Source organism: Schistocerca americana, chromosome X, assembly GCF_021461395.2.
Source record: "Schistocerca americana isolate TAMUIC-IGC-003095 chromosome X, iqSchAmer2.1, whole genome shotgun sequence".
NCBI classification, from domain to species: domain Eukaryota; kingdom Metazoa; phylum Arthropoda; class Insecta; order Orthoptera; family Acrididae; genus Schistocerca; species Schistocerca americana.
In genome coordinates this window covers 993,381,412-993,399,473 of record NC_060130.1, presented here as the reverse complement: position 1 = coordinate 993,399,473, position 18,062 = coordinate 993,381,412, and the positions used below count along the sequence as shown (strand labels likewise).

General features: G+C 40.5%; 1 protein-coding gene across 1 annotated transcript in view; it reads right to left on the bottom strand.

Moving 5' to 3' along the window:
- Nucleotides 1-18,062, bottom strand: part of LOC124556433 — a 189,774-nt gene that overhangs the window by 11,422 nt on the left and 160,290 nt on the right. The window contains exon 4 of the mRNA XM_047130388.1: nucleotides 16,951-17,029. Within this exon, the coding sequence (XP_046986344.1) occupies nucleotides 16,951-17,029 (79 nt within the window). The remainder of the gene's footprint in view (nucleotides 1-16,950; nucleotides 17,030-18,062) is intronic.

Below are 18,062 nucleotides of genomic sequence, written 5' to 3'. Positions count from 1 at the left end.
GCAGAAGTAAAGCTGTGAGTACCGGGCGTGGGTCGTGCATCGGTAGCTCAGATGGTAGAGCACTTGCCCGCGAAAGGCAAAGGTCCCGAGTTCGACTCTCGGTCGGGCACACAGTTTTAATCTGCCAGGAAGTTTCAACTATTAACTTGTCCAAACAGTGGTTCTTCCGTGTTGTTTTAATGGAGCAAAAAAAATTCAATTATGGCGTGTAGTTTTAACGTCTTGACTCGTATACAAGGTGGTCAGAAACAGCCTGAAAATCTTGTAAGGGTGTTGCAAAGTAGGTTGTGCTGAGAAATAATTGTTAAGAAAAAGAACTGAAACGTTGCACCGTTTCCGAGTTAATTAGTATTGATGTTAGCCAAGCAAGACGTTGCGTGCGCAAATTCAAGTGGCCTGCCATACACGGTGTCGCCAAACGTGTAATTCGTTTGGTTTCCTAAAACCGAAAAAGAGAGCGATAAAAAACTGGATATGGGACAGTTGTAAGGATTAAACCTGAACCAAAGACTGCAGTCTCGGCGATATCATCTACGCTGTGACAGTAACGACACTGATTGTATCTGGCGGCCCGCTTGAATTTCCACTTGCAACTGCCTGACTGGCTAACTTCAGTGCAAATTAACACGAAAATGGCGCAATATATTGCATTTTCTTTCTTAAAAATTATTTCCCAGCACAAACTACCCCGCAACGCCCTTAGAAGCTCATCAGACTGTTTCTGACCCCTTGTATACTACGCTGTTCAGATAATAGTACACTAATCAGCTTGTGTACCATCTCTTAGAGTTTAGGTTGGCGGAATAAAATTGTGTTTGACGTTATCTTCACAGATTTTATGTAAATAATATAAAAATTTAAAAAAGTACACATTGCTGAAGAGGGAACCCGCATTGCATCAATGTTGCGGGCCATGAATGACGTAGAAAATAGGTGCTTCACGCGGAGTATTCGGAGATTTCTCTATGGTATGCGTTGCATTCAGTGATTCCGCTGCAAATCCCGCTAGGTTCCGGGGATGATAACTGTTGGCTCATCTTCTTGTGTGAGAAGGGATGAAGTAAACGTTTAGTGCATACAGTTGCGTCACCACACTAACACGCATTAACAACGCCGACTTTTGAATCTTTGAAAACTCAGACACGCCGGAATAATATGCACAGTCTTTCCGAGAATACTTTGCCGTTTTCTGCTGCAAAGTAAAATATTTGTCTATTACTCTACTCATTTTCGCTAGCCTGTTGATCGTAACCAACACATTTCACGTTAAAGGGATAGTATTTACGTATCCGAGACAATTGAACGGAATACAGACGCTTTTTCTATTAATTAAAACATACATTATATCAATATAACACAGTCTCGTGTTACACTATTCTTTAACAAAAGGGCTGGTCAAATACAAGGTTCACATGCAAAGGACTATAGCCCCAGACGATTTACAGAACTAACGGGAAAGTATAGTTGCATTCCACTCTCTCTGGAAAACGCCGATTCTCGTTGTGCTGTGGCCAGGAGCCCCACGGGTTGCAGGACCTCCGGACCGCTGTTGGTATATAAAAACACCCCTACAGCATTTTTTGCCTCCTCGGGGTTGGGTGGCGAGAGCGTCAATAGGTGTGTGTGTGTGTGTGTGTGTGTGTGTGTGTGTGTGTGTGAAGGGCGGGCGAGTCCGAGGGAGAGAATTATCGCCTGCCTGGGGCTACACGTTCCCAGCGGATGGTTTCTTCCGTTACCAGCAGCAACGCCAGCTCCCACTGCTGACAAAACCACACTGCTTCTTTCCGTAAACGAAAGCCAACTAAATACGCGTCTCGTAACCCAGGGGGAACGAATCAAAATATAAAAGTAATATACAGTGGCTTTATTCAAATACGATGCTACATGACCCGGACTATAAAAGTAATATACAGTGGCTTTATTCAAATACGATGCTACATGACCCGGACTAGGACCGTTATTGAAGTACCTAAAAACACAATGATTTCTTTAATACGTGTTAGTCGAAAAGCACTTCATAAACTGCAGATTTTAAACTCAGCTGCTCGATTAATCATTACAAAGGATAGAAGATATCCCAATTTAATAAGTTCGATTACACTTCAGTTGTCTGCACTCGCATATCATTTATCTTAGGTACTTCATTGTGAAAGCATGTGGATATTGTCAGGCAGAAACAACTGCATTTCGAATTATAGGGTTTGAAACACGATTTCAGGGAGTGTGGCCATAGGTTCGAGTCTCACATTCAGCATACAATGAAATATTTGTGCAAACGATTAGCGTGGTTAGTAAACTAGAGACTATCTAAATCGTACTAATGAAATGGGACCGGATCCCAGTACGAGTCGAGTATCCTAATTTCGCCCTATGTCGCTGAACTATGTTACACGTCATTTTAAGAACAGAAGTTGTAAAAATTTTAGACGGCCCTAACGTGCTGCTATTTGGGAAAGCCTGCACGTCGGTCGAAAAATCGAAACCACGCGTTCTGCTCAGCTGGCAGTACCCTCCAGACATGTTATAACGTAGATCCTTTATTCTTTTTCTTAACATATGGTGCAGTAAGATTGTAAAGTAATCCCTTTTTTATAGATATTAGCACGTTACAGTGATCATTCTACGTATCGAATTACAGAAAATTTCTAATGAGTTAGCTGAGAAGCCATACATCTTTCAGCTATCCATTTAAAAAAACTGAACACATATTTAAATAATACAGACTAATTCATATAGTGTCACTTCTCAACGGAAACTTAATAAGTGCTATAAGAAAATCGGATTGTTCTGGTTGAAATCTGGATTTATCTATTATGGACGTAAAACTCTCCTTTTTAGTTGTTCAATGAATGTTTCCTTCACAATTTCGTACTTCTTGCTTGATAACACGAGACCTTTTGTCCCTCCAGAATGTAGACTTCTGACGGTCGTGAGCAGCTCACCATGGCTGAAACTATTAATCGTTGCTTTGCAGTTTTCATCCGTATATGCGTTATAATGACTGTGTTGCGTCTCCTGGTGTGACCTATGTTCTTTCGTTAGCTGAAAAACGCTGCCAAGACCCACAATATCACACCTGAAACATCATCACCGCGACAGATAAAAGCAACGTCCGTCCAAAAAGTGTCGAGACTGATTTTATTCCTGGCGTATAAGTGACGTCAGCTCGGTGACTACGGTGGCAGCTTGAGCTGACCCCGTGCCAGCTATTCTGAGAAGTCTTTCACCGCCACTATAGAATGAAAAGTCGTCGACCCTCATGAATGGTTTAGCACGAGAATGAATAACGCTCAGAAACGTCCACTCCAGTGTACGCCACTAAAAAATAACACATAAAAACTTCTGTGTTAATCACAAAGAAACTATAAATCAGTCACTTAAGGCGGAAGAGGGAGATGAAATGGCAGAACTGTTAAATACAGGAAGAAATTGAAAGAAAGGCCACTCCGGTCGCTTCTGGTCCCGTTCAGTCAAGTTCTACATGTATAATTAGTAAAGGAAATGAATTTCCTGTATGAGTCCACGATCATTATGAATATTGAACCATCTAAATTGCTAATTAAAATTTCTTTATTTGTTAAGACGTATCAGCTAATACCATCGTCAGATATCTGCTATTTATTAAGACGAAAAGAACATACAGAGAAACAGTCATTTGTTATACAACATCGAGTTAACAAAAAGTACTAAATTAAAAGGTTAACAATTTTAAAGATACACTCACCAAAAAGCTTAGAAATTATAAAAGAAGGTTCTGTGTCAGTACTAAAAACTATCTAATCTGAGCGTCAACTAACAGCTTAGTTTTCAAAATTTTACAGAAAGGTAACTTTTAGTCGACAAGTAGTCGTGGTTACAACAAGGAGAGTTAATGGCAAGAAGCTCCTGATCAATAGATTTTGCGTCAATTTCCTGTGAAGTGTAGGTATATGATACTGTTGATGGTGATCCATCTGCCGGAGGGGCGTTAAGCCCAGTAGCTTGGTACTACTCGAGAGAAGTAGGCTTTTTGCTGGACAGTGTTCCACTCTCTCCCTTCTCTCATCATCATACAACGCAACATGACACCGCACTCTACCACAACTTTTAACAGTCATCTGCTCTCAAAAGATACAATTAACACACAACTCTCACACACTACAAAGGAAAGATGCCATTATATGCTCGAAGGAAAGAAAATAAATCTTTCAATCTAGGTGGCTGAACCTACTCCTTAGGGTCTCCCAGCCAATCACGCCACACAACTCTACTTACTTTTTATAACGTAGTGTGGATAACAAATATTTGAGCAATGAAATGTGTTCTAAATCCCTGTATCCTGTAGCAACACCTCCATTCACGACACTGTTGCGTCAACAACCCTCCGAACGCACTTCACAACCCTTAGCCAGGCAGGCAGCTAGCTGCATGAGTAATTTCGCTGCTAGCGCCAAAATGTGACTCAGGCAGCGTGGTGCGGACCTCAGTGGCGAGCTGAATTACCTCATGCTGGTACCTGACACTGTATCGCCTCTGACGCTACGTGACTGGAGGCGGTGTACGGTCATAGCAAAGCTGTGCAAATATACCACAAATATTAACCGTTTAGACGTATCAATATGATTCTGCGTTCATCTGCTACCAACACCGAAATGGACTCCATACCAGCCGACGGACCGATGTTGGTTGCCCGGCCTTGTCTGTATGTAGCCCCAACTCCACTAGCTTTCAGTGTACGGGCAGCTGTTAGACCTGACGCTGCTGGGGACGTAACTAGCGCCATCCGAATGTGTCTGCCGTCAGGGTGACTCCAACCGGCCTCTGAGCGTCTTCTAGCCACTGTTCTTCACTGAGGCAGCACACAGCCACCTGGCGTCCTCAGCTGGCGCCGTTTGCATTGCTGAGGAAACCACGGCTGCCTAGGGATCCACACATGCCTCTGAGTTGCCATCAGCAATCAGTGTACGAGACGCTCAACGAATAAAGATTATAAGTGATAACAGAGGTTTTCAGATTTCACAGTCAGTAACAAACTGATAGTACACACCCCACGTCCTGCATGGCATCGTGAATCGATCATACTGCCGTATAATAGCGTCCACAACTCTGACGCTATTAGAGGCGGAATAAGAGTAAGAATCACTGTTCGCTTTAGTTCCTGTTTGTTTTTCTGCAATGACGCATGTTTTCTTTCATCGCATAGTTTATTATCCCCGAAGGTCTACTTCATATACCAACTAGCGGAGTACCCGACGTTGCCCATGTCTGTGCCTATTTCAGTCCTCTACCAGTCGATCTCCTTCTTCCCTCTCTCTCTGTCCGTTTGCTCCTCTCCCCATTCTCTGTCTAGCTCCTCCACCCCTGCTCTCTGTCCATCTGATCCTCCCCCTATGTCCATCTACTCCTCTTCCATTTCTCTGTGCCCCTCTCTGTCAATCTCTTCCTCCCTTCTATCTGGAATAGTCGCCTCTTTTTCCTTCTCTGTCTGTCCGTGTCCTCCCTCTTCTCTCTCCCTGTTATCACTCACACCATAACAGCAGGTTGCTGGTTATCACCCCAAGATTATTTCTTTCCAGATAGTAAGTAATATGTGTACTAAGGTTGGTTGAAATCGGTCCAGGGTTGTAGGTGCAGCTTCATACCTGCGGCTTTGCCTGCATACACACTTGTCACATATATTTAACATGTTTCTCTCACATTTGTACACATATTTCACCTGTAAAGTCAGATTCGCTTTTACACTGTTCAGTGTTTATGACGTCATCTTTTTTTAACTATGTGCCGTACAATGATATAATTTTACAGGTATAGCCAGTTGTATATGCGGATACTGTTCGAGAAATTCGTTGCGAGTAGGGTTAGTAGTACAGAACTAATAAATTAAAACATCATGCACGACGCGGCAGTTTTTCCGGCATCTTAGGGTTTATGATGTCTAATCTCCTCGACTATGTGTTGTTTAGATTAGATTAGATTAGTACTTGTTCCATAGATCATGAATACGACACTTCGTAATGATGAGGAACGTGTCAGGTTGATAAAAGGTGTCTATACAAGATATTACATTACACAAAATATTACATGACACTCAATATTTTCAATTTTTTTTCTTTTTGGTGTTGGGGAAATTACCCACTTACTATATCCAAAAATTCATCTAATGAGTAGAAGGAGTTGCCATTAAGAAATTCTTTTAATTTCCTTTTAAATGCTATATGGCTATCTGTCAGACTTTTGATGCTATTAGGTAAGTGACCAAAGACTTTTGTAGCAGCATAATTTACCCCCTTCTGAGCCAAAGTTAGATTTAACCTTGAGTAGTGTAGATCATCCTTTCTCCTAGTGTTGTAGCCATGTACACTGCAATTACTTTTGAATTCGTTCGGATTGTTAATAAGAAATTTCATAAGTGAATATATATATTGTGAGGCTACAGTGAAGATCTCTAGCTCTTTAAATAAGTGTCTGCAGGATGATCTTGGATGAGCTCCAGCAATTATTCTAATGACACGCTTTTGTGCAATGAATACTTTTTTACTCAATGATGAGTTACCCCAGAATATGATGCCATACGAAAGCAGAGAATGAAAATAGGTGTGGTAAGCTAATTTACTCAGATGTATATCTCCAAAATTTGCAATGACCCTAATAGCGGAAGTAGCTGAACTCAAACGTTTCAGCACATCGTCAGTGTGTTTTTTTCAGTTCAACACCTCATCAATGCATACACCTAGAAATTTTGGATATTCTACCTTAGCTACTGATTTCTGATCGAAGTCTATATTTATTAATGGTGTCATTCCATATACTGTGTGGAACTGTATATACTGTGTTTTGTCAAAGTTTAATGAGAGCCCATTTGCAGAGAACCACTTAATGATTTTCTGAAAAACATCGTTTACAATTTCACCAGTTAATTCTTGTCTGTTGGGTGTGATAGCTATACTTGTATCATCGGCAAAAAGTACCAGCTTTGCATCTTCGTGAATATAGAATGGCAAGTCATTAATATACGTACATTTAGAACCGCAGAGGTCCCAAGACCGAACCTTGCGGCACCCCATTCTTGATTGTTCCCCAGTTTGAGAAATCACCAGTATTTTTGCACATTATGTGAACTGCTTATTTCAACTTTCTGCACTCTTCCAGTTAGGTATGATTTAAACCATTTCAGCACTGTCCCATTCATACCACAGTACTTGAGCTTATCTAGAAGTATTCCATAATTTACACACAATCAAAAGCCTTTGATAGATCACAAAAAATCCCAACGGGTGACTTCCGGTTACTCAGAGCATTTAATATTTCATCAGTGAAAGTATATATAGCATTTTCCGTTGAAAAACGCTTCTGGAATCCAAACTGACATTTTGTTAAAACTCTATTTTTACAAAGGTGTGAAGCTACTCTAAAATACATTACTTTTTCAAGAATTTTGGATAAGACTGTCAGAAGAGAGATTGGGCGGTAGTTGTTGACATTAGACGTATCCCCTTTTTTATGCAGTGGTTTAACAATGGCACACTTCAGTCTATCTGGGAAAATACCCTGCTTCAGAGAGCTATTACATATGTGGCTAAGAATCCCACTTATCTCTTGGGAACAAGCTTTTATTATCCTGCTGGAAATGCCATCAATTCCATGTGAGCTTTTAGTCTTGAGAGAGTTTATTATCTTCCTAATTTCAGAAGGAGAGGTGGGTGGAATTTCAATTGTATCAAATGGTGTGGGTAAGGCCTCTTCCATTAACTGCCTTGCTTCTTCTAATGAACATTTAGATTCTATTTTCTCTACAACATTTAAAAAATGATTATTCAAAATGTTTTCGACTTCCGGCTTGTTGTTTGTCAGGTTTCCATTCGCTTTGATGGTGATGCTGTCATCCTGTACTCTTGGTTGCCCTGTCTCCCTTGTAATAATATTCCAAATTGTTTTGATTTTGTTATCAGAGGTATTAATCTCAGACATGATGCACATGATTCTGGACTTTTTAATAACCTCTCTTAATGTAGCACAGTAGTTTTTGTAATATTTGGCTGTTTCTGGGTCATTACTCTTTCTTGTTGTTAGATACAGTTCCCTTTTGTGGTTACAAGATATTTTTATTCCTTTAGTAAGCCAAGGTTTTTTGCATGGTTTCTTATAATAAGATTTAACTACTTTCTTGGGGAAACAGTTTTCAAATTCTCTTACAAGTGTATCATGAAATAAGTTATATTTCAAATTATCATAGGGTTCCTTGTACACCTCATCCCAGTCTAACTGCTGAAGATTTTCTCTGAAATTTCTAATTGTTGTGTCATTACTCGAACGCACAACTTTGGAGGGTAGCTTTGAATTACTGAATGGAGCTATGTCATATACTGTAACTAGCTGAGCATCATGATCAGAAAGCCCATTCTCAACAGGACAAGAATTTATGTTTTTAGACCTATCTTGGTCTATAAAAGTGTTAGCTATCAATGTGCTGCTGTCCTTTACTACCCAAGTAGGAAAATTAATGACATAAGACAAATTAAAAAAACCGAGCAAAACTTCCAGGTCATTCTGCCTATTACACACTTTCAGTGAGTCAACATTGAGGTCCCCACAAATAATAATTTGCTTTCCCCTATCTGACAGATAGCACAACAAGGCATCCAAGTTTTCCAGGAACAAATGAAAGTTTCCTGAAGGGGACCTAGTACTGTTACAATCATAAAAGAGCCCTCCTTCAGTTTAAGTTGACAGGCACATGCTTCTATATGTTGCTCTAGACAAAACTTTTTTGTATTTAAGCTTTCTACACAGTGATAACTTTTGAGATATATGGGAACTCCTCCTCTCACCTTATTCTCTCTACTCATATGTGCAGCTACTTTATAACCCACTGATATTTACCTTTTCCATACCAGACACAATGTGATGCTCAGACAGGCGTAGTATATCTATTACATCATCAGATTCAGTGTCATCTAAACAAACCAGGAGCTCATCTACTTTATTCTTCAGTCCTGGAATATTTTGGTGAAAAATGGTAAATTTTTTTTACTTTACTTTTGTGAAAATCTACTTTTTTCTTTAATCCACCAATATTTTGGTTAAATATGGTAACATTATTATTTACTTTCCTGTTGTCAGAATTTTGTGAGTTTTGGACCTCTTTAGCACCTGCCTACCTGAACTTCTCATTGGACACTGATATTAGTCTAAAAAAGAGGTACATCCATGAGTACTAGTGTCCCCCCTTATGGATTTCGCTAACAACCCTGCCAGTTTACCCTTCCCTTTCCTATTGAGATGTAGGCCATGCCTTGTGAAATCCTCCCTATCAACAGCCTCGACAGGAACCAGTACAACTGATCCAACTCCATATTTACCCTCCTGACACAGCGGTTCAACTGGGGCTGATCATGCCACAGGAAAGCGGGTACTATCCCAACATTGGTATGGGTCGTTGCCGAGTCTAGTTTCACCAGGTCACACTCAATACTGCAGCCCTGATCCCTATCAATACTGTTTCCCACTCCACCCACTATCATCATATGATTCTGCTTTGTGAATTCCTTGCACAAGGAACCTATATCTTCTACCACCTGGGTAAGCCTTGTACTTGGCTTGAAAAAGTTTGTGACCTGGTACCTGTCACCCAATTTTTCCTGCAAAATCTGGCCCACACCTCTTTCATGGCTGCTACCTAGCAACAGAACTTTCCTCTTACTTTCTACTTTTTTTGAAACAGTTGGTTTCCTAATGAGATTCTGTTGCATCTTAACTACATCTACTTCTGTTGATGGCGTTAGGACAGCAACCAGCCACAAATTTACTTTCAGTTCCTTTATTCAAAGGGCACTGTTACCGGTTTCGAATCGTTGTGATTCATCCTCAGACAGTTTACACGCTTTCTTTATGACATGTTGTGTGTTTTTTACAGATTAATTTTCCTAAAATATAAATAATTCATAATTATAAACACGCCACACACAGATGGTTGCGTTACAGATTTACGTTGCATGTGACTTACGTGAAATGTCGGTTTGGAGTGTTTGTTTCCATAACATTCGTCCAACAGATGTAAATGCATTCCCAGTGCATTCTTGTTGTTTTGTTGCACACGTAAATTGTTTTCACTAAACACTTTCGATTTGTCGCTGAGGAGATTTCTACCACGCACCACATGTTTTGATACATACAAAGAGCTTACAAACATATGAATATCACAGATGCTATGATATATCGTAACATTTGATGATGATGTTTGGAAAGGGTCATATATTCATTTACGGCATTGTAATACCTTTTAAACTACTACAGAGACAATGAATTTTTGAGTTGATATTTTTAAATTAATTATAAAGTTTTTTATATATAGAACTGTATAGGTAAAATAGTATATTATTTAATTACATTTAGCATCATGAGAATTATAGTGACATATAAATTTGCTACTTGATCTGCAGATAGGTGTACTAATATTATTTGCTTTTGAGGCTGGAAAGAAATTTTTGGAAATTTTTCAGGAAAGGGGTGTTAGCTAACTGTTTGTTCGTTAAGGATATAGTCTGGGGTGCTGTTTTTATGTGTGTGTGTATTTCTAATTCTTCTAATATATTCATAGTGGCTCCTTTTTCTGCTAGATGTAAAATTTTTAAGTTGTCCTCAATGTTTCCCACTGAATGGTTTTCTTCAGCAATATGGGCTGCAAGTGCTGATATGTTCAAGTTACCAAGTCTTAAAGCATCAATATGTTCTTTGTATCTAATTTCAAAACTTCTGCCTGTCTGTCCAATTTAGAATTTTGGGCATGTATCACATTTGACTTTGTATATTCCTGATTTTACGGTAGGGACTCTTGGAGGTATTTACATCGTTGATTACTTTTTGTTGTAATTTATTGTTTGTGGAAAAGCTGATTGTGATATTTTTCTTCTTTTTAAATAAGTTTGCTATTTGGTATGAAAGTGGGCCTATGTATGGGAGAGTAGCATATTTAGGTTTGGCTTCAGTGGCACACTGATTTGGCTTGAAGTGACTGCTGTGAAGTGGATCTGTTGTTTTTGTCTGCATTTTGTTGTGGAGTTTTTCTAATATTGTGGGTTTATGTCCATTATTATGAGCAACTGTTTTAATTATACTGATTTCATTTTGTTGGTCTGTGTCACTCATTGGTATTTTTTTAATTCGGTGTAGCATCATTCTGAAATATGCCATTTTTTGTTGGCGGCGGTGGCAAGATGAGTTGTATCTATTTCATTGCTTGTACCATCAAAAAGGAAGATTGTATCATCAACATATCTTCTGCCGTAGATTAGCAGCAGATCTAAGGAAAATGCACAAAAATATTAAATTCACAGTTGAACATGAAACTACTAAAAGCATTAACTTTCTTGTCCTGAAAATTTGCAATAGTAACGATAAACATCAATTTAGTATTTTCAGAAAACCTACCACCACGGATGTCAGTATTGGCAACTCTTCTTGCCACCCCCGCCAACAAAAAATGGCATATTTCAGAACGATGCTACACCAAATTAAAAAAGTACCATTGAGTGACACAGACCAACAAAATGAAATCAATATAATTAAAACAGTTGCTCATAATAATGGATATAAACCCACACAGCTTTCCAGGCGGGAAGGAGCGCCTGGTCCCCGGCACGAATCCGCCCGGCGGATTTGTGTCGAAGTCCAGTGAACCGGTCAGTCTGTGGATGGTTTTTAGGTGGTTTTCCATCTGCCTCGACGAATGAGGGCTGGTTCCCCTTATTCTGCCTCAGTTACACTATGTCGGCGGTTGATGCGCAAACAAGTTCTCCACGTACGCATACAACACCATTACTCTATCACACAAACATAGGGGTTACACTCGTCTGTTGTGAGACGTTCCCTGAGGGGTCCACTGGGGGCCGAACCGCACAATAACCCTGGGTTCGGTGTGGAGTGGCGAAGGGGTGAAGTGGACTGTGGTAGTCGTTGTGGGGTTGCGGACCACTGCGGCAGCGGCGGGGACGGAGCCTCTCTGTCGTTTATAGGTCCCCGGTTAACATACAATACAATACAATGGACAGCTTACGCCAAGGCGATTGGTTAGTGATACAGAAGAATGTAGACGTTGCGAGTGTATGTGCTTTTTGATCAGAGCAGATGAAGAAGGCATTCACGTACTCGAGTATGGGATCCGTTGTAGGGCAGACAAATAGGGCATCTCCATCGAACACATAGCAGGACAGTGTGGACCGTCAAAATCTGTTTGACACGAGAGAGACGTTGAACTATGTGCCATGTCTGACACCATAAGACAGATACTTACTGCCCAATGAAAATGTATTTACGAACTTTTAATGGTCGATTCTCGATTATGAATTTAGAATTTTCCTGCAGCCTGCGGGGGTGAAAATGTTGTTAGATTAATTACACTGTATACTAGGGGCGGCTACTGCATAGGTTTGCAGGTTTGCGCTACCCCCAAGGAATAATTTGCCTTCTGAGCATTATATACTAGTGGAGAAGTAGTGCGCCGAACGCCGAACGCAGCGGAGTTGGACGGAAATGTGCCGACGGCGACAGTGGGCTGCACTGTGACTGCAATTGCGGACTAAGGTGTCTTACAGGGGGTGCAGGGAGCGGGGGCAACGCTTGGCAACACTGTACTCGTATGCGGGCCTTGCATGTATATACACCTCACGTTGGCCACCCTGTCAGCCGCTGGAAGTGGGCCCGAACTCTTCCGAAAGGAAACGGAACTATCGGATCTTCGAACAAAGTGAGATCTCACGCCACTTTATCAGTTCAGGTGCCGGCCGGGGTAGCCGAGCGGTTCTAGGCGCTACAGTCTGGAACCGCGCGACCGCTATGGTCGCAGGTTCGAATCCTGCCTCGGGCATGGATGTGTGTGATGTATTTAGGTTAGTTAGGTTTAAGTAGCTCTAAGTTCTAGGGGACTGTTGACCACAGCAGTGAAGTCCCATAGTGATCAGAGCCATTTGAACCAGTTCAGGTGTAGCTGCGAGTGAACTAACTATTTCCTGTGTGTTATGTTGGTTATTTTAGCGTGTACTACAGTGAATTTTGAGGCTCAAGTGACAAGTGAATAAGTGAAATAATGAATTAGGTAATGTCATTGCTCTCTGAACCCTTCAGTTCACGGAAGTTTGAAGAAAAATTATAAATCAAGAGCCTAGGTAGGCCGACTCTTGCTTTAACAATTTCGCAGACCGTCAAAACGAAAAATCGCCAATTCAGTAGGTAATTTAACTCTGAATTGTACAACAAGCATGAATGGTTGTGTGGTTGTGACATGAAAAATGCTTTATTTTGTTTTCCTTGTTTATTATTTGGAGGAGGTCTTTTGTGGCCTAAACGCGGGCTCAGTGACATTCAACACCTCCATGGCAAAATTAGAAAACACGAACTTTCTTCAGTCCATGTAAATAATGTTTTGAATATGGCAAGTCGAGGCAATGTAAATATAGCTACCCAATTAGACAGTGGTTACAGAAGGTCCATGGCATTACACAACCAAAAAGTTACCGATAATAGGTACATACTGAATGTAATTATTAATTTCTATGGTGCATTGGAACTTGCCCTTAGAGGACATGATGAGACTGAATCATCTTCCAGTCCTGGTGTTTTTCGTTCCTTGATTAATTTTAGTGCAGAATTAGACTCTGTATTAAAATTGCATTTAGAGAAAGCTACAGTTTTCAAAGGAACCTCAAAAACCATTCAGAATGAACTCCTCCAGTGCATGCTTCAAGCCTGCCAAGAGGAAATTAGGAAGGAAATTAAGGGGGCTGAGTTTTTGGCCGTAACAGCTGACGAAAGCAGTGAAGTAGCCTGTGTTTTCCAGATGGTTATAGTATATATAGGTACATCATTTACAGAAAACCAGTTGAAAGATTTTATGACTTCATAGCACCAGAAAAGCATGATGAACATTCTTTGGCAACGTCCATCATTGAACAGATAAATCATCATTTGGCTAATTGTCAGCATAAGCTAATAGTGCCAACATATGATGATAGAGCAGTCATGAGTGGTTTGTCACGTGGGGCGCAGGCACTTGTTAAGGAAAAGTTTCCCAATGCTTCATACAGTCATTGTTATGCCCACCAGTTGAATCTCATTATGCTTAAAGCCGCTTCCATTAACAAACGACTGCCACGTTCAGTGCCTACTCGTTGGAATTTTCATTCAAGGAACGTCAATACCGTTTTCGAATATAGGGAAGATATTATCACGTGCATGAATAATATGAGCCAGGGGGAAAAACTGTCTAAGGAGAACACGATCCTGCAAGCCTGTGGCTTAGTAACAATTTTGAAGGATGAAAAGTTCATTTTTTGGCATTCATTTTTTCATAAAATCATGATCCATTAGGATATTTTGTATAACGGGCTACAAAAAAGGGATATTGACCCAACTTACGCACAAAATCAGCTGACAGCTTTTGAGCGTGAAATTGCGAACATTAGGGAAGGAGTGAGAGAAAATTCAACAGGTTTACACGATTACCATAAAAGAGGGAGAACTGAAGATGGAGCAGCGATGTGTAATCTACTGTGGGAGGCAAAAGAAGTATGTCATGTCATAAGTTACGAGGCAAAAGAAACATTCAAGCTCACTGGACACCTAGTTGCAGCCTCTCTCTTTCTACCAGAGAAATTCGCTACTTACTCTTCAAGTTTTCCAGAAACTTCTTTCAGAGCTGCTATTGAATGCTACTCTTTTTGGAAGCAAAGAAACTTCGAACAGAACTCTTCGCTATTTATGGAAGAGAGGAGCTCAAAAGCATGTGTGGAGCTTTGAGCTTTCTGGATTACATAACAGATAATAATATTTCTGATACACTGAGCGAATCGGCCGGCCGGAGTGGCCGTGCAGTTCTAGGCGCTACAGTCTGGAACCGAGCGACCGCAACGGTCGCAGGTTCGAATCCGGCCTCGGGCATGGATGTGTGTGATGTCCTTAGGTTAGTTAGGTTTAATTAGTTCCAGGTTCTAGGCGACCTATGACCTCAGACGTTAAGTCGCATAGTGCTTAGAGCCATTTTTGAATTGAGCGAATCTGTGAAGCTCCTAAAAGCGATAATTACAATTACAATGACCACATCAGTAGTGGAACGTTTTTTTCTTCGCTGATACGCATCAAAACCTTCTTGTGGAATACTACGGACCAAGAAAGACTATCAGCACTCGCGGTGCTCTCTATTGAAGGAGACCTCGTTTTAGGAATTGCAGACTGCAATCAAAGAATGATCGAAAGATTTGGAAATATGAAGGAAAGGAGAACAGATTTCGTGTGCAAGTGATCACCACCACATCCAACTTTAGAGATAAAATCGAACGGCGTTATCAGCCTGCTGAAAAGGTTAGTAAGGCACGCCTACCACTTTTTGAGTACGTAGAACTGCGGTTGACTTTAATTCCTTTTATTCTGCAAAAGTAATACTTTTTTGTGTGTACACCTTTTGGTTTCATGAGTAGATGCAGGGGTGACACGAGCGAGCGGTCTGTTTATATCAGGCATTACAAAAACATGAACAGTGCACTGATTTTCTCTCTTTTGTTGATGTTTTCCTTCGTGAGCAAAGTGCACCACCATGACGAGCCGCCACTGCCGTATACATGTGCACATGAACCAGTCATTCCTAGAAAGTTCCATCCCTCAGTACGTTTATAAGCTAGCTTCATACACGGTAAAATCGAAAATACCCTCTGGCACATGGTTCACCATTATTTGGATCTTGAAATCGCAGATGTAGGATGAGAGGAAGAAAGAGAAAAGTGTAGTACTTGATATGAAACGTGAGGAAATTAGCGTATGATTTACATTGCATCAAGTTGATTGCGTATTTCTAGATTTCCGGAAAGCTTTTGACACCGTTCCTCACAAGCGACTTCCAATCAAGCTGCGGGCCTATGAGGTATCGTCTCAGTTGTGCGACTGGATTCGTGATTTCCTGTCAGGAAGGTCGCAGTTCGTAGTAATAGACGGTAAATCATCGAGTAAAACTGAAGTGATATCAGGTGTTCCCCAGGGAAGCGTCCTGGGACCTCTGCTGTTCCTGATCTATATAAATGACCTGGGTGACAATCTGAGCAGTTCTCTTAGGTTGTTCGCAGATGATGCTGTAATTTACCGTCTAGTAAGGTCATCCGAAGACCAGTATCAGTTGCAAAGCGATTTAGAAAAGATTGCTGTACGGTGTGGCAGGTGGCAGTTCACGCTAAATTTCGAAAAGTGTGAGGTGATCCACACGAGTTCCAAAAGAAATCCGTCGGAATTCGGAGACTCGATAAATAGTACAGTTCTCGAGGCTGTCAATTCAACTAAGTACCTGGGTGTAAAAATTACGAACAACTTCAGTTGGAAAGACCACATAGATAATATTGTGGGGAAGGCGAGCCAAAGGTTGCGTTTCATTGGCAGGACACTTAGAAGATGCAACAAGTCCACTAAAGAGACAGCTTACACTATACTCGTTCGTCCTCTGTTGGAATATTGCTGCGCGGTGTGAGATCCTTACCAGATGGGATTGACGGAGGACTCGAAAGGGTGCGAAAAAGGGCAGCTCGTTTTGTATTATCACGTAATAGGGGAGAGAGTGCGGCAGATATGATACGCGAGTTGGGATGGAAGTCATTAAAGCAAAGACGTTTTTCGTCGCGGCGAGATCAATTTACGAAATTTCAATCACCAACTTTCTCTTCCGAATGCGAAAATATTTTGTTGAGCGCAACCTACATAGGTAGGAACGATCATCAAAATAAAATAAGAGAAATCAGAGCTCGAACAGAAAGGTTTAGGTGTTCGTTTTTCCCGCGCGCTGTTCGGGAGTGGAATGGTAAGGAGATAGTATGATTGTGGTTCGATGAACCCTCTGCCAAGCACTTAAATGTGAATTGCAGAGTAAACATGTAGATGTAGATGATTAGTAGCATCTATTTGTGTAAAAAGAGGACAGAGAAAGAGAACCTATTGACATACCCTTCTTGCCAGCTGGCTTTTCTCCGCCGCCCTTGCCGCCCTTTTCGCCGCCCTTGGCACCTCCGCCAGCGGCTTTCTTCTGTAAAAGCCAAAAACAGTCCAAACATTACCTTAAAGTTTTTACTGCCTCACACGTACCCTGTCACTCCAAAAATTTTCGAGACTGAATAAACAAAAAATAGAGAAACATTAAGTTGGTGGTTTTACTCCTTCAGGTATTCTATAGTCTCCCTTCACTTGAGTGCAACGCACAGAAGGTTCATACAACTAGATGAATCTGTCAGAAAAGTCGTTCTATAGGATATTGTTCAACTCGCGCGTCACATTGCCTTGAATGTCCATTACATAGTCAAAATGTGTCCGTTATGCAGCCAAAACGTTGGCCCTTCGTGTGAATTGATTCGTTTTGTCGTTTTGTTGTAGATACGTATTGATAACACCAAGTGTCGTCACCTGTGATGATTTCTTCCAGATTAGATTAGATTAGATTTACTTTCATTCCAATTGATCCGTAGTGAGGAGGTCCTCCAGGATGTGGAACATGTCAGAAAAACAACAATACATGACAAATATTTACAACTAAAACAAATAAGGTAATGTACCATTCCACAGGTCCCAAGTGGAATGATCGTCATTTTTTAATGAACACTATATGAAAGTCATTTTACAAATACTAATGCACTGAATTTAAAATAAAAAAGTTTTTTATTTATTTATAAGGTAATAAACCTGTAATACAACTACTATAATACTTATTCACAATGAACACATTACTGCACTGAAATGGTGCAGAAGTTAGACTGTACTTACACACACACATTTACAAGGAACGCATTACTGCACTGAAATGGCGCAGAAGTTATTTTATATATATATATATATATATATATATATATATATATATATATATATATATATATACAAATCAGTTGGTTTTACTGAGAAATTCATCAATGGAGTAGAAGGAGTTGGCCACCAATAAATCCTTTGGGCTTCTCTTAAACTGAATTTCATTCGTTGTTAAGCTTTTTATGGCTGCTGGCAAGTTATTGAAAATGTGTGTTCCTGAATAATGCACTCCTTTTTGTACAATACTAAGTGACTTTAAATCC